Source organism: Macaca mulatta, chromosome X (genome assembly GCF_049350105.2).
Source record: "Macaca mulatta isolate MMU2019108-1 chromosome X, T2T-MMU8v2.0, whole genome shotgun sequence".
Classification (NCBI taxonomy): Eukaryota; Metazoa; Chordata; class Mammalia; order Primates; family Cercopithecidae; genus Macaca; species Macaca mulatta.
The window spans coordinates 104,341,569-104,365,439 of record NC_133426.1 but is presented as its reverse complement, the minus strand read 5'-3'; the positions used below and the strand labels follow the sequence as shown (position 1 = coordinate 104,365,439).

The 23,871-nt window shown below is 37.3% G+C and overlaps 1 protein-coding gene across 5 annotated transcripts in view; it reads right to left on the bottom strand.

Moving 5' to 3' along the window:
* The window catches only part of DIAPH2 (diaphanous related formin 2), a 918,351-nt gene that overhangs the window by 196,900 nt on the left and 697,580 nt on the right, over positions 1-23,871 (bottom strand). For all 5 annotated transcript variants that reach the window (XM_077988110.1, XM_077988112.1, XM_077988113.1 and 2 more), the window contains one exon: positions 16,014-16,149. In XM_077988110.1, coding sequence (XP_077844236.1) covers positions 16,014-16,149 — 136 coding nt within the window. The remainder of the gene's footprint in view (positions 1-16,013; positions 16,150-23,871) is intronic.

The window sequence follows — 23,871 nt, the reverse complement described above, 5'->3', positions numbered from 1 at the left end:
CCAAAGAAGGAGGGGAGAGAGGTGCAGCAGAATGATAAAAATATATCAACTCGTAAAATCCAAATGGTTTTATAGATGAATATTATATGAAAGCATTTCATAGAAATAAGAAACTAGTTTCAGAAACTGTCTACAGGCCAAACAAACCAACATAAAAGAGGACGCTTATAACAAAGGACTTACATTTGGTGAACCATAACTGGGTATTCCTTGAATATCAGAGATTGAAGAGATGGCCAACTTCCACCAAAAGGTTTCCTTTCCCTACCATACCTCTGAGACAAGCAACTAGTCTCTCATTTCCCTTCTCAAACAACAACAAAAACATGACAACAACCAAACCAAACCTGGCATATGGTCCTACTTTCCATTTAAATAATACATTTTTTTCTTTAAGACATATTGTCTTAAAGTAAATTTTTGAGACGGCTCCTCAATAATACAGACTTCTGGTTTTACTTTGGTATGTCAGCATCAATTAGTCTACAGTTACTTTGTCTTTAAAAAAATCACATCCGGCCAGGTGCAGTGGCTCACGCCTCTAATTCCAGCACTTTGGGAGGTGAGGCAGGTGGATCACGTGGTCAGCAGTTCAAGACCAGCCTGGCCAAGATGGTGAAACCCCATCTCTACTAAAAATACAAAAATTAGCCGGGCGTGGTGGTGGGCACCTATAATCCCAGCTACTTGGGAGGCTGAGGCAGAGAACTGGAATTGCTTGAACCTGGGAGGTGGAGGTTGCAGTGAGCTGAGGTCGCACCACTGCACTCTAGCCTGGGCAACAGAGCAAGACTCCATCTCAAAAGAAGGAAAAAAAAAAAAGTCACATCCTTCAGAAGAAATGTTAACTACTGAAGTCTAGGGCACAGAATCTCTTTTTGTAAGGTTATAATTATTTGTGGTTTTAAAAGAGCAAACCCATACATTTCCTTATAAAGATGTTTACCTTGTTCCTCTAGGGTCTTAAAAAAAGAGAAAGGATGAGGGAGAATAGGCTGAAAACTGCACTGCCAACCCTTGCCCCTACCTCCACTTCCAACCTTGAGGAGGGAGGTATCTTTTGGAGGTTTCATCTACTGTCATGGTTACTCAATTGAAAATAGATACTTTCAACATGCTTTAGCCACAGGAGCTTACAGGATTACTTAAAAGTACAGGCTGCATGTGAATGTACTGTTGGGGAAGGAGTGTGGTTACATTTAAAGCTTAATGTAACCATAGTTCATCTCTATAGCTCGATCTCGATTTCCCCTCAAAATATGATCAGATAGCCCTTAGAACAAAGCTGTATTGACTATTTGAGTGAAGAAGAAAGAGATGCAAAGAACAGTATAACAAGACCTAACAACATAATGGATTCTGGTGATGCTGGATAGAGCTCTGACTCAGAACCAGTTGCCTCAAACAAGTAAAGCATCTTTTTAAAACCCTGGGGAAGACACAGGGGAGGCAGTTTCATATACTATGCTGAAGTTCAGTAGAATGAGGTCGGTTAAGCACTCTGTCCTGAGACATACACTTTTCATTTTCAATTGTTTTCAAATAAAAAGAGAGAAATCCCCTTTTCAAGTTGGATTGTTTAAATGCACCTACAGCTACTCCTGTCTAGCAAAGACTAGGCAAGCTCTCCCTACTGATGCATTTCAAAAAAGGTTCAATTGGCAAAAGAAAGCAAGTGCAAAGGGTTTTTGACAAAAGAGGACTTGAGGGAACACATTTTCCTTTCACAGAAATACTGTTCTAAAAAATCAGACAAGGTAGTGACTCAACCAAGAATGCGTAGATATTGGTGAGATCAACAGGAAATTTGGAAAACTTCTTCAACTTCAAACACTCAACTGCATAAAATTATTAGCTTAAAAATTGGGGTAGGGATTACATTATAAAAATGAGGGACTAAAGAGACAAACAAAACAAGATACTATGATTTACAGATTACAACATAGCCTAAACCAGCATACTCTGAGAATGTGGTTGTCTTACACCACAGAACCACATGGATGTAAAAGGAATCTCCTGGACGCTGTCCAATCCTCAGCACGGCTATGCCTGAGTCTTCTGAGGCCTATATGCATCCATCCTATTTAATGATGCTCCAAATAATTCCTAGGCAACTTTCTCCAGGGCTCAGCAAATAGAAAAGGCTAAATCAAATACAGGAGCTCTGAAATATCTACTCTGACAAAAAGAATTTTTTTAAAGGACATTTAAAGTAGATTCCAGTGCTGGTTCAAACAAATAAAAGTATTATGCCATCCATAGTTAATTGCACATTTAAAAGGATAATTATTTTTTGATTTTCAAATGAATCATACCATCATCTTCTAAGCTATTATGAAATAGCATATGAAACCTACTGTTGATATATATGACAAGCAGGTATTCTAAGTTTAGGTTTTAATGTCTTCATAATACCATTGTGACAAAGCTATAATTGCTTTCTTAAACTATGTCTTCTTTTCCATTTTTTCCCACTAACTAGTTAAGATATTATACACTTACTGTATATTTTATAGGTTGTTCATGTATGAGGGGTGTAACAGAGGACTGAGGATTGACTATTTATAAAAAAAGAAACATAGACATTTTAAAGATATATATATATATATATATATAAAAAATAAGAAAAAAATGTTAAATCTATATATTATATGCTGCATACGGTCCTGTGTGAGAGTATACATACACCTATAGGACTACATGAAGCAAGAACCATTATTTCTTACAGAACAGACACACATAAGAGAGGGAGAAAGGCTGATAGTTAATAACCCCTCAAATAGGTTAATAGTGCTAAGTTATCAGTCAATCATACTTTGATGAGGGTATGTCACCACCAATCAGCACACTGTAGGCACTGAATAAATACGTGTGGAATTAAACTAATCACTGAAAGGTTTTTGTCCATAATCCTTTTGCACATTTAGTGTAACAATGAATTTTTTTTTTTTTGAGACAGAGTCTTACTCTGTTGCCCAGACTGGAGTACAGTGGTGTCATCTTGGCTTACTACAACCTCCGCCTTCCGGGTTCAAGCAATTCTGCCTCAGCCTCTTGAGTAGCTGGGATTACAGGCACCCGCCACCACACCCAGCTAATTTTTGCAGTTTTAGTAGAGATGGGGTTTCACCATGTTGGCCAGGCTGGTCTTGAACTCCTGACCTCAGCTCATCTGCCCACCTCAGCCTCCCGAAGTGCTGGGATTACAAGCATGAGCCACCGCGCCTGGCCAAGTGTAACAGTAGATTTTGTCCTGATTCTGAAGCAGCCCAGGGGCTCGGGGATTCAGTGTGGGTGGAACAAATATAATTAAAAAAAAAAAAGTCATTAGAGACTCAGTTGGGTTCAGTGCAGTTTGTTGGTTCTGAGAATCTGTTAGGTATAATTACTGACATGAATCTACGCGCATTTGACTGAGAACAGAGCCAAATTAATTGCAATGTTGCTGTATAACAGCTGTTATTCATTTGACACTTTTCTGTAATAGGAGTTAGAATATTAAAATATGGAACAAAGCATGTTTTTAATAAATGATTAGGCCACCTACAATGTGTTTTGGTCATTTCTTATACAGTCAGTTTTATTGTTTTCACTTACCTGCTCTAATATTTTCATAGATTTCTGCCTAGTAAAGGTGCATAAATCATATATAGCAAAAAGCATATATTGTAGAGAAAAGCCAAATTTGTAACTGCCAGTGTTACTCATCTTCTACACAGGAATTGATGAAATCTTGCTAAATGTTCAGCACACTGAAGACAGCTCTTACAGTTTTTGCAAATCTGAGTTTCTGCATTTAGAATGTAAGAACTCTTAATGAGATCTAAAGTATATTACCTATCTTGTTTCACATATTTATTTTTGTCTCTCATTTAAAAGAATATTTTTAGTAGATGTAGAAATTTGTTTTACTGCTAAGCCAGATAGAATGAGAGTTTAGCACTTATTTCCCATGAACTGAAGCCAGAAATGTAATTATTTTAGTATGGGGTCAGAAAAAAAAATTACTAGTGATAAGTGGCTCAAATAGGCTACAGGGAAAAATAACTAGAATCTTCAATTAATCTAGAGTGTATTCTGGAAATAGTATAGATAAAGCACGTGCTCCAATGCTAGTATATACTGATCACTGATGCCCAGAAACAATAATGACATACTAATGATCTACCAGTAAATATATATTGGTATATATATATTTATACCATGCTGGCTACATGTCCAGCAATATTGGACATGCTGGCTACATATCCAAAATTATATTTAAGAGCAATATGCTGCTGCACATTTTCACCTATGTAACATGTAAAGCCAAAATTTTTTTTAGGGGGGAGGTGGTTGGGAGAGTGCAAGGAGGGTTGTACACTAAGAGTTCAGAAAGATTTCAGATGGCAAAGACTGATGAATAAATAGCTTTCTATATAATTATAAAGTCAGAGAAATCAAAACACCACTTCTCTTAGGCTAGTCAATCAAGATCTTATTGTAATGATTATTGCCATCAATAATTTTCCTTGATATGTTCACTAAACAATTATTATTAAAGGGATAACATTTAACACTTATTATTACGTGCTAACCATGTGCCAGGCAAGTACTAAGAGATTTACATGTATCCTCTCATTTAGTTCTTATGAAAATCCTATGAGGTAGAGGCTGTTGTTTTCTCTGTCCTTGAGGATCAGAGAGGTTAGATGAGTTGTTCAAGAATACACTGTGTAGGGAGCAGGGCCATGACGTGAACTGGTATTGTCTGGCTCCAAAGGCAAGGGGGTAAACTCATTTCAATCACAGGCTAAACCAATGAAGGAGAGATCTGAAAGATTGCATGTCATTGGGGATCAGCAGATTCAACCAGCAGGGTGTGATTTATCATTCGATGATTGCTACAGTGGGAGCTCCTCCTCTTTGCATCTCAATATCTTTTATCCCAATGCTTGAACTTAGAAATTCAACAAATTGTTGATGAATGGCAGCAGCATGACATGATATTGCCTTAACATGGACCTGAAGATATTTCAGTAAAATAACAAAGTCACGAATTCATACTAAACACCTTAATGTGTGAGAAGCTCCAAAGACCTGGGTAAATCTTTACTGTACTGAATAATTTTATTTGGGGAAACAAAGCCCAAATTTTCACTGAAAAAACAAATCTAGAGAACAAAGAGAAAAAAAATTCTAATTTTTGAATAAACACAGATTTCTTGAAATGTTTGCTAAGGTAGGAATCTAGGTAACTTAAAGTAAACAGAGTATCAGCCAGATACACTTTTTCTCTTCATAGGTAAGGCTTTGCTAGGCCAAAGCCTGTTTTCTAGGTCCACCAAGCATACAAACTTGTTTTACTTTGTATTAGCATCTATGAGCTGTTTATTAGCAGTTGTAAAAATATGCTGGAATGATAGTACCAATATTGTCTCATTAATTGACATTATGGGAGGTGATTTACTACTACTTGAATCAATTCCATTATTTGTGAGTTTTCTAATCTATAATTTTGGTGACTATAATTTAATGTCTGGGGTATGACAGTAAGAAACATAAATTGACCTACTCAGATCAAAATAATATAATGTGAAATGAGTTCATTCACTTACAAGATGTAATTACTTCACAACTAGAAAAAACAGACAAAAATAAAATTGCTATCAACCACAGAGTTTAAATGTTTAGATTTATTTGGCAAAAACTGCTAATCTACTCTCTGAAGACTGATTTTTCATCAAATCTAAGGTACCTCATTCTTTATCATGACACTAGAAGTAAACAGGCAATTCTGATTTCCATATAATCTTATATAAGGAGGAGTAAAACTGTTCCTGATTAAATTAATATTTGCATAAGAATCATGCTTATAGTTTGCAATTTCAAAATACCCATTTTTAACATACTTTTCTTATTGCTTCCTCTAAGATTTTGCAGCTAATTTGCTGACTTCCATAAACATGAAAAGAAAGAGATTTATTTACAAATATTTGGTAAGCTTTTTCTCTCTACCTACAGAATTAATTAATCCTTTTTATAGTAGTCCCTAAGATAATTATCATCTATACCAATATAGCCAAACATTGGAAAACATAGATTAGACTAAGTACTTTACATAGTTTGCATACTGTTGCATGCATTTTAGAGTACATTTGTTGACTTAGCATATTTTTGTTGCATTTAAATTAGCTTTCTCAATTTTACATTTAAATAAGTGGTATATTACTGTGCATGCTCTAATTATAATTATTTGGAAAATGGTGCAATAAATGTTGGTTGGATGAATCAAATAGCCTAATGTGCCAAAATACATCAATATACAATTATCTACTGGTCAAACTGTGCTGTTCTTTTAAAAAGACGTCTCTTGCTCATCTGTCAATCTGTTGCTTGCAACTTCCAACTCCCTTATAAAATCTCCTTTATGAATTTTTTTCCTTCCCGTTACCATCTTCTCAAACTGCTACAGGTTTAAACTCCTTTGAAGAGAGAAATCAGGTATGAGCTCACTCCCTTTTCATCACCTTTCACTGTTCTTTCCCAGCTACATCCTCCTTGTAGCCTCCTCTCCTTTCTTGTGCTTTGGCTTACTTCTTGAAAATCCCTGAATGAATTCCCATAATAACCTTAGCTCTTAGCTCTCCTACCTCATCATGCCACAACACCCCTGCCTCACTTGGAAGGCTCTTTCACAGCCTGGCTCCATCCTACCTTTCCAACAGTTTTCCAAATCAAACCCTTCGCTAAAATGACACCAACAGAAAATACTGACTGAAAAGTTAACTATCAGAGACTGGCAATAGGCCAAATGCCATTAATGTATAATCGGTAAATAGACTACAGTATAAATAACACCAGTCTCTGGTTTTATAGAAGAAAAAAATTGAGGCACAGAAAGATGAAACACCTTGTCAGAGATTATATGGCTATTAAACTGTGGTGCTGGGACTTGAACTTAGGACCCATTCTCTTAATTGTTTTGATGTATTTTCCTGTGGGCTATTACACATATCCTACATAAAGCATGCTGCCTGATGTGCTGACGTGCACTACTGCTGATGTTATTCCCTTTTACTTGGATAGTTTCACCTCTGCTCAGCCAAATGTTACCCATCCTTCAGGGTCTAGATTGACTGGTATGTTCAGAGGCTGTATTTAGCCTTCTCCATGAAACTTTATGTAATTTTACCAGACCTCGTTGATTTCCCTTTTAAGATAGAGCTAAAGAGGAAATAATCTCTATTATGTATCAGTTTAATGTTTGCTAGGTCAGCTTTATTTTATTTCTCTGACAAAAATGAAAACTTCTTAAGGGTGGAGACTATTTCTTGAGCTTCTACCAGATTCTTCAAGAAGCATAAAAATGACTCTCATCGTATCAGCAGCAGCAAGTATATTCTAGGTCCCGTGTTTTGTACTGTACTTAATTATCTCACTTAATCTTCACTAAAACTATAGGAGGTGAATGTCATTATTCTATATTACAGAGGAGGTAACTGAGGCATGAAGAGATAAGGCAACAGAACTAGGTCATAAAGGTAGGTAGCAGAGCTAAGACTGATCTTCACTTGTGAACACACAGAATTAACATTTTTAGCAATATCACTTAATGTTTATAAAATGCCTGTCTCTTTAATATTTAGTCATACCTATTTTCTTCTTTACAATTAAAATAACTGTTTCTTATCATGGCCTTTGCCTTCTGATCTCCAATTCTCTCAAAACATAGCCTTGGCACGTGGTTTATTTTTATGGATTTAACTTGAAAGATATAATTCTGGCCGGGCACGGTGGCTCAAGCCTGTAATCCCAGCACTTTGGGAGGCCGAGACGGGTGGATCACGAGGTCAGGAGATCGAGACCATCCTGGCTAACATGGTGAAACCCCGTCTCTACTAAAAAAATAACAAAAAAAAACTAGCCGGGTGATGTGGCGGACGCCTGTAGTCCCAGCTACTCGGGAGGCTGAGGCAGGAGAATGGCGTGAACCCGGGAGGCGGAGCTTGCAGTGAGCTGAGATCCGGCCACTGCACTCCAGCCTGGGCGACAGAGCAAGACTCCGTCTCAAAAAAAAAAAAAAAAAAAGAAAGAAAGATATAATTCTCTGGCTGCTTGGTTTTCATATCTTTACTTAATTCTGAGCTCAGTTGATCACATCTAGATTACAGAAATAATCTTTTGTGTTTGCTTTATCCTATTATTATTCTGAATAATTAAATCCTCAAATATTTCTCCTTGATGAATGTACATAATTTTGTAAGCCATATAAATACACCTCACTTTTGCTAAGTTACATCTACTAAGTAATAGATGTGTAAAAAAAAAAAAAAGTTGGGGGAGAAGTGTTTGTCCTTTGCTACATTGATAGGAAATAGAAGTTTTACAGAAAGCGTACACTTTTTTAAAAAGTTATTTGTAATTTCCAATGTGACTTACTTTACCCAATAGACTCTCTACTTTTGTTATAGGTAAGATCCTATGGCTCCAATGGTATGTATCTCTGGTCCCATGCATGAAATACCTCTATGTACTATATATTACATACCTCACAATGGCAATGAAATGTTCCATATCATCTCTCTTTCGATGGAAGATAAGATTACAATGTTCTAATTGGACATATTTAAAGTTCTATAATCACTTTCTGATGACACCTCACTCGTGTCTTCCACAGGCTTTCACACCCCATGGATTCACACATGATGTGTCTCCATCATGATTCCTCCCAGCTCTCAGAAGGCTCACAACTGCCTTCCATCTAGTTGATAACAGCATCTTTCATAAGACACTCTCTGAGAAACTCAGACAGTGAGCTCCATCTTGACAGACACCCAACTCTATTATTCTTATTCTTTCTTTCCTGCATCTTTTCATTTTCATAATTAAAACTACAGACTTGCAATAGAAGGATCTGTTTTTGAAACGTATTTATAAGTACCAAGACACATATAGTCCAAGAATAAAGTAACATTACAATAAATGATAATAATATTTGTAACACATGGGCCATGAGTCAAGAAGCTAATGTAGTTTACTATTTGATTGATACATAAATAGAGCTATGGTACTAATATATAAAAAACAAATACAATTTTTAAAAATTTATTTTTCATGCTCAAATCACTCAGCTGAGCATATGCATAAAAACTTATTTGGATATTTATCTTATGGTCTCAATGACATTTGAAGAGGTAATTAACTAAATATTAGCAAATGAAAATACATACAGACTATGAAACCATCCCTATAAAAATTAAAAAATTAATCAGGGAAGAAAGGAGGGAAAGAAATGAAAACAGGCCAAGGCCGGGAGTGGTGCCTCACACCTGTAATCCCAGCTACTTGGGAGGCTGAGGCAGGAGAATCACTTGAACCCAGGAGGCAGAGGTTGTAGTGAGCTGAGACTGCGCCACTGCACTCCAGCCTTGATAACAGAGCAAGACTCCATCTCAAAAAAAACAAAAGAAAAAAGAAAGAAAGAAAGAAAGAAAGAAAGAAAGAAAGAAAGAAAGAAAGAAAGAAAGACAGAAAGACAGAAAGAAAGAAAGAAAAAGAAAATAGGCCAGGCACAGTAACTCATGCCTATAATCCCAGTACTTTGGGAGGCCAAAGAAGATCACTTGATCCCAGGAGTTCAAGGCCAGCCTGGGCAACATGGCGAAACCCCTCATCTACAAAAAATACAAAAATTAGCTGGGCATGGTGCTGTGTGCCTATAGTCCCAGTTACTGGGGAGGCTGAGGTGGGAGGATTGGTTGAGCCCAAGAGGCGGAGACTGCAGCAAGACGAGACTGCGCCACTGCACTCCAGTCTTGGCAACAAAGTGAGACCCTATCTCAAAAAAAAAAAAAAAAAAAAAAGACAGAAAGAAAGGAAGATAAACCAAGCTTGTAGCACATTCAGTGATTCAGTGTTAATCATTAAGTCAGCTTGCTCTCTGACCTGCTTGACCTGCTTCCTCATAGTTGTTCGGTACTTACTGCTTCAGAATCACACAGACCCTGTTACAAGATTATAGTTCCCCTTAACTGCTGTGTAGATAACAATTTGAACATTATAAAACATTAAGTTTTCCATTTGAGCTATTCTTTCAGTGCTGCGTACCAATGAAACTACTGACGTCAGCTGGTCTGAAGGATTCCACAAGAAGCTGACTCACCAAAGAATGCAGTTTCCACATCCTGATGATTTCATCCCCCTTGCCCTGGTCAATCAATAACTCTAATTTTCCAGCCCCCTGCTCGCCAAGATCCACGTAAACATCCCAGCCCAGAACTCCTTGAGGGGATGGATTTGAGGGTCTCCTCCCATCTCTTTTCTTGGTGCCCTGCAATCATTAATGTCTTTCTCTGCTGCATCCCAGTTGTCTCAGGGTATTGGTCTGTTACTGTGCAGCAGGCATACAAACTTGTTGGTCCTATAACAACTAGACACAATCAAAATAAGACCTTCTTTCTTTGTCTGTTATAGACACATTTTTAGGAGAAGAGTGAAAGGTTAATAAATACTCGGAGGAGGGTAGGAATCGCTGTAGTGTGGAGAAAGATTACATTCTCAGAACAAAACTGGATAGGCTCAATGTTTTTTTTTGAGACAGAGTCTTGCTCTGTAGCCCAGGCTGGAGTGCAGTGGTGTGATCTCAGCTCACTGCAACTTCTGCCCCCCTGGGTTCAAGTAATTCTCCACCTCAGCCTCCCGAGTAGCTGGGATTACAGGCACCTGCCACCATGCCCAGCTAGTGTTTGTATTTTTAGTTTCACCATCTTGGCCAGGCTGGTCTTGAACACCTGACCTCATGATCCACCCGCCTCGGACGCCCAAAGTGCTGAGATTACAGGTGTAAGCCACTGCGCTCAGCCAATAGGCTCCATTTTTAACCACTTACTCTTTTCATTGTTCACTCCAGCAATGCTGGAGTGTGGGCACGGGACTCCTGGAGGCCCCTCAAGATCATTTCAGGGATTTGCAAGGTGAAAACTATTTTCCTAATAATACTGATAATTTTTTGCCTTTTTATTTCTCATTCTTTCCTGAGTGTATCGTGAAGTTTTCCAGAAGTTACATGAAGAATGATATTGAATCCGATTGAATAGAAAAGTAGGTATGAGAATCAAGCTGTCTTATTAAGTCAGACTGTGAAGAGATTTATGACACTAATTTTTTCTTTTCTAATTCTTTTTTTGTTTTGGAAAATATAGGTAGTTTTCATTTAAAAGGTTATTTATTTTAACATGAAAAGGTTTACTATTATTATTTTAATTGAATCAATCAATCGAGAATTTTAAAATTATCTCAGTTTTAAATCTAATATGATAAATGTCAATATAAACAACTTACATAAACAAAAGGCATTTGGGGTCCTCAATGATTTTTAGTGTAAATGGGTTCTGAGATCAAATAGTTTCAGAACCTCTGATTTATACTTTACCCTGGTGATCCCATTCAAATACACATGCTATAAGTTGAACTATGTAATTAAGAGGTGATTGTTCTAAATATTTATTTTAGGGGGGGAAAAAAAAACCAGTAACTAAGAGCAGCTGGGCATGGTAGCATACACCTATAGTCCCAGCTACATGGGAGGCTGAGGGAGGAGGATTGCTTCTGCCTAGGAGTTTGAGGCTGCAGTGAGCTATGATCACATCTCTGTATTCCAGCCTGGGTGACAGAGTGAGACCCCATTTCTAAAGAAACAAAATAAAAATAATTAAGAGGAGGTTATACTGGAGTAGGGTGGGCCTCTAATTCAATATCACTGGTATTTTTATAAAATAAACACCATGTGAAAAGATAGGCACACAGGGAGAATGCCATGTGAAGGTTGAAGTTACGCTGCGACAAAGCAAGACACTACAAGAATCTAGGAGAGAGGCCTGGCACAGATCCTACCGTAGACTCTTCAAAAGGAGCACGACCCTGCTGACACCTTGATCTTGGACTTCTAGCCTCCAGAACTGTCAGACAACGTATATCTGTTGTTTGAAGCACCTAGCTTGTGGCATATTCTTATGGAAGCCCTGGCAAACTAGTACACTGTAACTTTAATCTTCGAATAAAAACCAATGATCCCCAAGCCGATATGGTTAGTTTAGACTTCTTTGCTGAGTTTCACAATCACATATACCATATGGCTTCTTAGGCATTTTCCATCTTTACAAGGTATCTGAAAACTAAACGTGTTTAAAATGATACCAGTCATTGTAAGTCTCCTGATAAAATCTGTTCTATTCCTGAATTTGCTTTCTCTGTGAAGTGTACCATCTTCTTTAACACTTGCCTCCTTTGATTTACACATCCAATCAATCATCAGCACCCGTCAATTCTATCCTTTAACACCCTCTCATGATGGTTAATTTTATATGTCAACTTGGCTGGGCCACAATGTCCAGATATTTGGTCAAACATTATTCTGGATGTTTCTGTGAGGGTGTTTTTGGATGAGATCAACATTTAAATCAGTGAACTCTGGGTAAAGCGGTTTGTACTCCATGCTGTGGGTGGGCCTCGTCCAATCAGTTGAGGGTCTGACTAGAACAAAAAGACTGACATCCCCCAAGCAAGAGAGAATTCTGCAGCAGATGGTTTTCAGACTTGAACTGTAGCACTGGCTTTCCTCTGGGACTCTAGCCTGTCCTCCTGCCTTGCAGAATTTAAACCTGCCAGCTTCTATAATCACTCGAAACAATTCCATAAATCTGTGTGTGTGTGCATGCGTCCGTAAACATACACATCTTACTAGTTCTGTTTCTCAAAATAACTCTGACTAATATACCCCTTGCTGCTTTTTAAATCTCACTGTCACTGTATTAGTTCAGGCCACCATCATCTCTTGTCAGGACTATGACAATATCCTCATAACCTTTATTTCCTTAGTGCTTTCCCCTTCCAATACATTCTTTCTGCTTCTGTCAAAATGACCTTTCTGGCTGGGAGGTTGCAGTGAGCTAAGATCATGGCACTGCACTTCAGCCTGGGAGACAGTGAGATCTGTCTTTAAAAAAAAAAAAAAAAAAAAAAAAAAACCGGAAAAACAAAACAAAACAAAAACAAAATGATCTAAGAAACCTGACTATGTACATCACTTTCCAGTTTATAAACATTCACAGGCTTCCCATTGCTTTCAGGGTAAGACCCTTGGCATAGCAGAAAAGAAAGAAAGATACCATTAGGAGAAATAGATGATGGGTTGATGGGTGCAGCAAACTACCATGGCACGTGTATACCTATGTAACAAAACTGCACGTTCTATAAGGGTACTGCAGAACTTGAAGTATAATTTAAAAAAAAAAAAAAAGAAAGAAAGAGAGCTCACAATCTGTCCCCTGTCCCCTACTATCTCTTCCAGTTTCTTCCCCAGCTACTCCTCCCTGCACATAAAGGAGCTAACTTTCAGAACTTTTTTTTTTTTGAGACACAGTCTTGCTCTGTCACCCAGACTGGAGTGCAGCACTATGATACTGCAACCTCTGCCTCCCAGGTTCAAGCGATTCTTCTGCCTCAGCCTCCCGAGTAGCTGGGACTACAGGTGCGTACCACCATGCCTGGCTAATTTTTGTATTTTTAGTAGAGACGGGGTTTCACCATATTAGCCAGGCTGGTCTCGAACTCCTGACCTCGTGATCCGCCCACCTCAGCCTCCCAAAGTGCTGGGACTACAGGTGTGAGCCACTGTGCCCAGCCACCTTCAGAACTTTCATACTGACTTCTTCACTTTCTCAATGATAACTTCCTGTAAATACATATTGCCATGCTGTACTCTAGTGCTTACCTCCTAATAGAGTGACTGCAGTCATGACCAGTTTTCCTGATTCTAATTACGAAGTTTGTTTGCTAAATTATGTTGATACTATTCTATTTTAACACAGCTTTTTACATAATATTACTGTTTTTCTTCTATTAAAATGTTATATTTGTTTCCTGGGTGGAAGTACAAACTATAGTCAATTCCTGAAAATGTTTATATATTTTAAAAGTACGAAGACTAAACTTAACGGTATGGACATTACCTTAGAAGATTAGACATTAAGAGACATTACTGCAAAATACTTGATAATGATTGTTATAATTAATAATTATACTTAAAAACACATAATTAACTCTGGTTACACACTGCCTGGGTTCAAATCTTAATTCTACCTCTCACTATCTGTGTGACCTTGGGCGAGTTACTTAACTTCTCTGTGCCCCAGTTTTGTCATTTTAAAATGAGATAGTAGTACTTTCCTAATAGGGTTCTGTGAGGATTAAATTGGCTCCTAAATGCAAAATTCCTAGAATAGTTCTTGGTGAGTAGCAAGTGCTATATGTTAGTTGTTGTTGTTATCATTTTCTCCTGACAGTGGCATAGGTAAATGGAAAGATTCCATAGTGAGACAACTTGGATTCTAATCTTGGTGCTAGTACTTCCTATTTGTGTGACCTTGGCCAAGTTCCTTAATTTCTATTAGCCTCAGTTTTCTATCTGTAAAATGAGATGATAATAATACCTACCTCATAGAGATGTTGTGAGGATTGACTTAAAATATGTAAAAGTGCTGGGCGCAGTGGCTCATGCTTGTAATCCCGGCACTTTGGGAGGCCGAGGCAGGTGGATCACGAGGTCAGGAGTTCAAGACCAGCCTGGCCAACACAGTGAAACCCCGTCTCTACCAAAAATACAAAAATTAGCTGGGTGTAGTGGCAGGCGCCTGTAATCCCAGCTACTTGGGAGGCTGAGGCAGGAGAATCACTTGAACCCAGGAGGCAGAGGTTGCAGTGAGCCGAGATCGTGCCACTGCACTCCTGCCTGGGCGACAGAGCTAGACTCCGACTCAAAAAATAAAATAAAATAAATACGTAAAAGTCTTACGACCATGCTTGGCATATGGTCAATATTATAGAGTGCTTGCAATTTTTACTATTGTTATCTTCAGTAATACATGGTCCATATTAATCATATTACCTTGTATCTTGTTCAGATTTTGTTTTGTTTTGTTTTGTTTGTAAATTCTCTAAACCTCAGGTGACAAAGGCTATCTATGCATGCTTTTTTATTCTTAAATTTTCAGTGTGCAGATACCTGATACCAATCACTTTCTTTTTTTGCCCTCTCTTCTTTAGAAAGTAAACCAACCAAACCAAACAACTCACCAACAATATACAGTCACTCTTGCTAACCAATAAAACAACTAACTTTATTTATTTATTTATTTATTTATTTATTTATTTGAGATAGAGTCTTGCTCTGTCGCCCAGGCTGGAGTACAATGGCATGATCTTGGCTCACTGTAGCCTCCGCCCTCCAGTTTCGAACAATCCTCTCACCTCAGCCTCCTGGGCAGTTGGGATTACAGGTGCCTGCCACCATGCCTGACTAATTTTTGTATTTTTTGTAGAGATGGGGTTTCACCCTGTTGGCCAGACTGGTCTTGAACTCATGACCTCAAGTGAACCTCCCGCGTCGGCCTCCCAAAGTGCTGGGATTACACGCATGAGCCACTGTGCCTGGCCTCGAACAACTTACTTTAAACTCTATAGACATACCAGCATCTTGTGCTTAGGTTCACAGCTGTGCAAGATGCCTTTCCCTATTTTATTCAACTTGTAATAGTGCTGTCAATATCTCTTAGGACTTAAAATGTTCAAGCCTCCAAGAAAGACTGTTAACTGTTACTGCACTGTCAACAGACATGTGCCAACAAAATGAAGTTAAAAGCTAAGGCTTATCTCCCCATACCAGTTTTTCACATTTCATCTCACCCTCTTCTTCCCTCCCCACTGCCTCATCCAGAATATAATATACTATGGTAAGAAAAGTAGGGAGAAAAACACTATCTCAACAAAATAACATCTTGCGTTGGTTATTAAAAATCCTGAATGCTCAATGTAGGGATATATGAAATACAGACAGCATCATGAGAGAAATTTGGCACAAGTAACTAATACTATTGTGAATTTTCTATGAAAATGTACGTTATAATCCAAAAATAAATAACTGCAATTATTTTGTACTTTTTGCATTTTTATAAAAATTGGAAATATTTTCATACCTTTGTTTATGTCAATGAGTTGTTTCTTTTTCTTCTGGCGTTCTAACTTTTCTTGTTCAGCTTTCTCTTTCGCAAGTTTTGCCCTCCTGGTCTTCTCTTCCATTTCTCTTCTCTTATTGTTTTCTCTCACTGCTTCCTATACATATAAACAAAGTTAAACAAAAACCTTTCCATTACTTATATAATGGAGAAGTTTTACAGTTTTAAATTTGTATAAATATGCAGAGATGGGAAGGTATTACAGCAGCCGGAAGGTGCATACATATACTTTTGAGAGAGACAATTAATTGTAAAATGTCTGTTCTTGAAAAAAGATTTAGAAATAACTCAGTCTTCAATTGCCATTATCTAGGGTGCCAGAAAATTAAGGACATCAATGTTACAGATTTAACAATAAATACGCTTTATCTATTGTTAAAATATGAACTAGTTTGACACATGAGAAGACATAGTAAGGAAATATGACTCAGCAAGTATTTTATCCCCTTTATTGGATACTTTGCTGTTATCTGCAAAATTGAGATTAATAAAAAAAACTACCTTCTAGGATTTTTGTGAGGAAAAATGATACGAACATAAAGTGCTTAGAATAGATCCTGATATATTATAATCAAGGAATTTTAGTCTATGATGATGATGGTGGTGGTCCTGGTGCTGGTGATAATGATTACATCTAATCATGCAGGGCATGAAACAGCAATATTATCACAGAAAAGAAATACCTTCAAATATGACAGCTTTTTACATGCCAAAATATTTAGAAATGCTGAAACATATTTCAAGCTATCATCTGTTTGATTTTGGATAGATTATTTGTGGAACATAGGCGAATGAGTGCATTCCAGCAGATGGTATTAGAGAAAGCTGAATTAATGTGATCAGCTGGAATATCAACTTCCTTTGAGTTCAGATAAATCACGAATGCAGAGACATATCAACTACAAGTTCCTTCCATCAAGTTGCTCTGTTTCTTTTATGATTGATTAAAAATACTTCATAGCATGTACAAACTATTTCACAAAAACTATTTTGTTCCAGAAACCCTAAAGAAAAAGACTCAATAACAAGAATACATCTACAAGGCTTTGCCTGGAGGGGTTTACATGGAAATAATTTTTTTCTTTATGTTAAAAGACACGGTAGTTTAAAATAGCCTTAAAAACACTTTCAAAATTCTCCTGACGTGCAAGAATTGATTTCTTCCTAAAAAATCTAAATTATTTTACCTTCACTGGTACCTCCCCTTTCTCCCGTCATTGTTTTTGTGCTCTTAGACTCCATAGCAATAGGCTAGGAGCACAAAGGCACCTGGCTATTGCAGACGAACTCAAAGACTACCACTTAAAAATAAACTGGCATACTAGAATCATAATTTTAAAGCAGGGTTTCTCAACCTCAGCACTACTGTCACTTCAGGCTAGATAATTCTTTGGTAGGAGCTGTCCTGTGCATTGTGGGATGTTTAGCAGCATCCCTGGCCTCTACCTGCCAGATGCCAGTATGATCCCACTCCAGTTGTGATAACCAGAAATGTTTCCAGAAATTGCCAAATGTTACATGGAGGAAAAACTTGCCCCAGGCTGAGAACTACTCATGTAAGGGATTTTATAAAGATAATTTATTCACAAAAAATTAGCATCCACTCTGTTAAACCAAGCTTCCTTTTACAGATGTGGAAACTGAATTCTGAATGAGTTTAAGTACTTGGCTAAGGTCACACATTTATGTAATTACAAGGCTGGAAGGGAACACTGGTTTAGTGTTTGTTTTATTGTACAAGGAAGAAAAGAAAATGTGGATGTAACATCAAAAGCGTAAGTAACAACAAAAAATAGATAAATAAGGCTTCATCAAAATTAAAAAATTTTGGCCATCAATAAGTACTGTCAAGGAAATTAAGAGACAACCCAGAATGGTAGGAAATATTTGCAAATCATGTATCTGATAAGAATATATAAGAAGGGCCAGGCGCGGTGGCTCACGCCTGTAATCCCAGCACTTTGGGAGGCTGAGGTGGGCAGATCACGAGGTCAGGAGTTAGAGACCAGCCTGGCCAGTACGGTAAAACCCCGTCTCTACTAAAAATACAAAAAAAAAAAAATAGCTGGGCATGGTGGCACATGCCTTTAGTCCCAGCTACTCGGGAGGCTGAGGCAGGAGAATTGTTTGAACCTGGCATACGGAGGTTGCAGTGAGCCAAGATTGTGCCAAGATTGTGCCACTGCACCCCAGCCTGGGCGACAGAGCGAGACTCCATCTCAAAAAAAAAAAAAAAAGAATACATAAGAAGCACTTAAAACTTGATAATAAAAAGACAAATAACCCAATTAAAATGGGCAAAGAGTTTGAATAGATATTTCTCCAAAGGAGATAAACATACATACAATAATCACATGAAAAGATGCTCACCATCGTTAATCACTAGGGAAATGCAAATGAAAACTACAGTGAGGTACCACTTCATAGCCACTAGGAGGGCTATAATTTCAAAATAAAAAAAAAAAAAGATAATAAGTGAGGATGTGAAGAAATTGAAACTCCTGTGCATTGCTGGGGTAAATGTAAAATGGTGGCCATTTTGGAAAACAGTCTGGCAATCCTTTAAAATGCTAAACATAGAGTTACTATATGATCCAACAATTCCACACCTAGATATATACCCAAAAGAAAATAGATGTTCATACAAAAACATGCACAAGAATGTTCATAGTAGCATTATTCCTAAAAGTCAAAAAGTAGAAACAACCCAAATGTCCATCAATGGATGGATAAACAAAATGTGATATATATCCTTACAATTGAATATTATTCAACCATAAAAAGAATGAAATGCTGATACATGCTAAAACATGTATGAACTTCACAAACATCATGCTAAGTGAAAGAAGCCAAATACACGTCACATATTGTATGATTCCACTTATTTGTAATGTCCAGAATAGGCAAATCCACAGAAACAGAAAGTATATTAGTGGTTGTGAGAGGGTGGAAGAGAGGGGAATGAGAATAAACTGATAATGAATATGGAGTTTCTTTTGTGGGTGGTGGTGGGGAGGTGATGGAAGTATTCTGGAATTAAGATAGTGGTGATGGTTTCACAGCCTTATGACATACTAAAAACCACTGATTTTTCTTTTCTTTTCTTTCTTTTTTTTTTTTTTTTTTGAGAAGGAGCCTCGCTCTGTTGCCCAGGCTGAAGTGCAATGGTGTGATCTCGGCTCACGGTAACCTCTGCCTCCTGGGTTCAAGCGATTCTCCTGCCTCAGCCGCCTGAGTAGCTGGGATTACAGGCATGCACCACCACGCCCGGCTAATTTTTGTACTTTTAGTAGAGAAGGGGTTTCATCACGTTGGTTAGGTTGGTCTCAAACTCCTGACCTCAACTGATAAGCCCGCCTTGGCCTCCCAAAGTGCTGGGATTACAGGCGTGAGTCACTGCACCCGGCCAAACCACTGAATTACATACACTACAATGGTAAGTTTTATGGTATGTAAATTATCTCGATAAAAATTAATCACATTAATAAATAGATGTCTAAGAAAGACAGGATGGAAGTAAAATTGTAACTCAAAAGGGAAAAAACAATGTGAAAAGGCATCACATATTCAGGCCCTGATACTAATAAGCTATATGATGTTTGGCAAGTAACATGAAAAGAGGCAAGTAGCAGAGGAAAGAAAGAAGGCTAATGCTTGTATATATTTTATTAGTGGTCAAATCTCTGATTTGGTAAACAGTCACCAAGATCTGGGTGGACTATTAGATGATCAATCTAATGGGTTGTTTAGATGCTGAGTGCTGCCATTAGGAATCCTCAGTAAAAGTTTATTAAGATGGAGGGAAAAAAACCACTGGTTACTTGCATTTGTATTTCTTCTTTGTTCTGATAATGACAGCTACTCTTTAATGGAACTCTATTACGTACCAGGGGTTTTAAACATTATCTAGTCTTAAATACATACTTTGTAATCTTTATAGAAAACCTGCAAAGTAGGTATTATTTGTTCCATTTTATACATGAAATTTAGGTTCAGGTAGGCTAAGTGACATACCCAAAGCTACACAGCTTCTTAAGTAACACAACCACTTAGGATTCTTTGGCATTAGCCTCTACGTTCATTTTCACTATCAGGATGCCCCCCAAATAGAGTTGCCAGATAAAATACAGGCTTCTCAGTTAAATTTAAATTTCAGATAAACTGTGAATACTTTTATTAGTAGAAGTATGTCTCATATAATATTTGGAACATACTTAAATAGAAAAAAATCATGTAATATTTAGGATATGTTGATACTGAAAAATTATCCATTATCTGAAATTCAGCTTCAACTGAGAATCCTCCTATATTTTCATTTGATAAACCTGGCAGTCCGATTCCCAAGACTGTGTTGATTTTTTATAAGCATCCTTTGATAGACTAAGATCATCTAATAAAGACAGTAGAAATGATTACAAAAAGAAATGCCCAAATCAAAACCACATTTTGAAAATAGAAATGTTGATATAGATTATTGATAGGCATTATATTGTACATGAACTTGAATCATGCTATTTCTGTAGCATTCTCCATATATTTATTATTTCTGGAAAATACGTTAAAACTAAAAAAAGAGTTCATATAAAAATCAAACTGATACAATTTGCGATAGAAGAAAATAAGGCAAGAGATTAAATTTTTATATGAGAGGGAGGCTTGCAACAGGCACTGCTAAAACAACATGAATGTAGATCTAGTAAGGGATAAAGCAGAACAAGTAATAGGTCTATCAGTTTATATCTGAAATGTTTCAGGAATACATTTAACTACACAACAATCACAATTTGTAATGGCATGTGTAATCTTTAAGAGGCCAAAACAGAATTTAAAAAATCATTTCTGTGGTTTGGCATTATTGACAGTAAATGAAAACATCTACAAAGGCATATATTTTTCAAGCAACACAGACTAGAAAAAGATTCTGGTCCTGATGTCACTGGTGCTGTTTTCATGAAAAGGCCTCATGCTGAAAAGAATAACATATTCCTCTTGGTGTTTTTACTTGGCTCTGGCTTTAGGAAATTAGGGATAGAAAATACATGCTTGTTTAATTCTCTTTCCTTAGGAAATAATTTTAAAAGAGAAAGGGAAATCTTAAAGATACTTTCATATCAATAATCTTTAGTTTTTAAGACATTGTTTAACCCTTCTAAAAATGTAAAAGCTGGTGAGGAAAAAAATTATTTTGAGGGATGGGATATATTCTCATCATCCTAATTCTTACAAAATAAAAATCAAATAATCAAAAGAACGAAAGCAGTAGGAGCAAATTTAAGGTCAGGTTAAGAAAATCCCCTAAATAATTGACTGTGATTAACATTACTTTGTACTTGTCAAGCCTCGCTAAACATTTTAAAACACTAACTCATGAGTACTTAAACGTCATTCTCAAGTAAGCATTAATCATTATTTCTCAAGGTTGGAAATGCCAACTGATTAGATTCTGTCATTGTACAGGACAGTGCTCTGTTAAAAGGATGCTAATTGAAAAAGTGTTTTGGTACTAACCTCATACAAGATAAGAAATATGTTTACAGCCGGGTGCAGTGGCTCACGCCTGTAATCCCAGCACTTTGGGAGGCTGAGGAGGGCGGATCATGAGGTCAGGAGATCAAGACTATCCTGGCTAACATGGTGAAACCCCATCTCTACTAAAAATAAAAATAAAAAAATTAGCCGGGCATGGTGGCGGGTGCCTGTAGTCCCAATTACTCGGGAGGCTGAGGCAGGAGAATGGCGTGAACCTGGGATGCGGAGCTTGCAGTGAGCTGAGATCGCGCCACTGCACTCCAGCCTGGGCGACAGAGTGAGACTCCAAAAAAGAAAAAAAAAAGAAATATGTTTACAGAAAAAAGTCTCAGTTTTACTGGCATATCTATTTGTTAAGAGTTGGTAAAAGGTACAAAAGGAGTAAAATATAAAGAAAAATGTATCTAGGATTTACTACAAAATATTCACCAACCTAATTTTAAATCTCTTGCTGAAACCTCTATTGCCTTACTGAAAAAAAAAATGTGAATAAATTACAAATCTTATTTCCCTTGCTATGCATAATTACCAAGTAAGACCTATGGACTAAAAATGTCATATGCTAAAAAAAAAAAAAAAAGAAAAAGAAATTCATGGAAATGCTAAGACCTCTCATTTATTTCAATTAAGCTTTAAGAAATGGATGAAACTGATTCAGAAAATTCCAAGGAGCCCAGATGCCAGCCTCATTCAGGTCAGGTCTACACGAAGCAAGCATCTTCCAACCTTGCCTTGATATTTGAAAACATAAACCACCACTACCACCACCACCACCATCACAGCAAACAATTTCTTACTACCATTGCTTCTATTGGCTTCCTATTTCAGAGCTGACTGCTGAAGTACTTTACAAGCACCACGAGATCACTGAAAGCTGAAGGCATATTTCAGGGACAGAGAAATAAAACAATTAGTAGTAAGGATCCTGGAGTCAGAAAAATCTGGTTTCAAATCAAAGCTCCATCACTTATCCTAAAAACTGTGTGACCTTGAACAAGTTAGTTCATGTCTTTGAGCTTGAGTTTCCACATCTGCAGAATCGAGATACTACTTAAATCACAGGATTGTTAAACAGATTAAATGAAATAATGCTTATATAAAACACTTAAGACAAAGTTTGGTACAGAGGAAATGCTCATTATATAGTAGCTGTGATTACCATGTATAACAGAAACATCTAAAAGTTTGAACAGTAAGAATTCAGTCACTGACAGACAAATGACCACATCTGTTTTCAATGACTTATTTTGCAAACCCCCTCCTCCTTTCTTTGGGAAGTTATGAGGACATAATCTATGACTGGAAATATACCAACCTGATACTATCTACCCTCATAACTGTACTGAATATGATTTTCAACTGTACCATATTATTGGCATCCAAGGTAATTTTACAATTCCATATATATCACTGTAACTTGGCACTCATGAAAAGAAAAAGAAAACTAGGAATGTATTCATTTTCTCTTTTGAGTTTTGGATCATTCTGGTTACCCGTGTGAATATAGTTGGCAAGACTTTCAGTTCATTACAGTATCAGAAGTTGTATGATAGTAGAGTCACATAACCATAAAATTATGTAAATTAGAAATGTCCTGGTGAACAAATTGGTAACTCCGGCGCCAGAGGAATACTGTGATCACACTGAGGAGTATTTCTTCATTCATCAAGGGTGTTGGAAGGATTTGAAAATGATACTGAGAAAAATGATTTGGCAATGATATAAAGAAACCTGGTATGTATTATATTGAAAATCTTTTTATACACTAAATATGAGTCACTGAGATAGTAGTTTTAATGAAAACTCAACAAAATAGGGGAAATTCCACATTTTGTTTTAGAGTCAGGGTCTCCCTCCTCTGTCACCAGGCTGTAATGCAGTGGTACAATCTTAGCTTACTGCAACCTCGAATTCCTAGGCTCAAGAGATCCTCCTGCTTCAACCTCTCAAGTAGGGACTACAGGTGTGAGCTGCCATGTCTGGCAGTTTCTTTCTTTTCTCTCTTTTTGCTTTCCTTTCTTTCCTTTCCTTCCTTTCCTTCCTTCCTTCCTTTCTAAAGATGGAGCCTAGCTATGTTGCTCAGACTGGTCTTGAAGTCACGTGATCCTCCTGCCTTGGCCTCCCAAAGTGCTGAGATTATAGACTTGAACCATCAAGCCCAGCTAAACTTTTTTTTTTTTTTTTTTTTTTTTTTTTTTTGAGACAGAGTTTCACTCTGTCACCCAGGCTGGAGTGCAGTGGCCCAATCTCAGCTCACTGCAAACTCTGCCTCCTGGGTTCAAGCGATTCT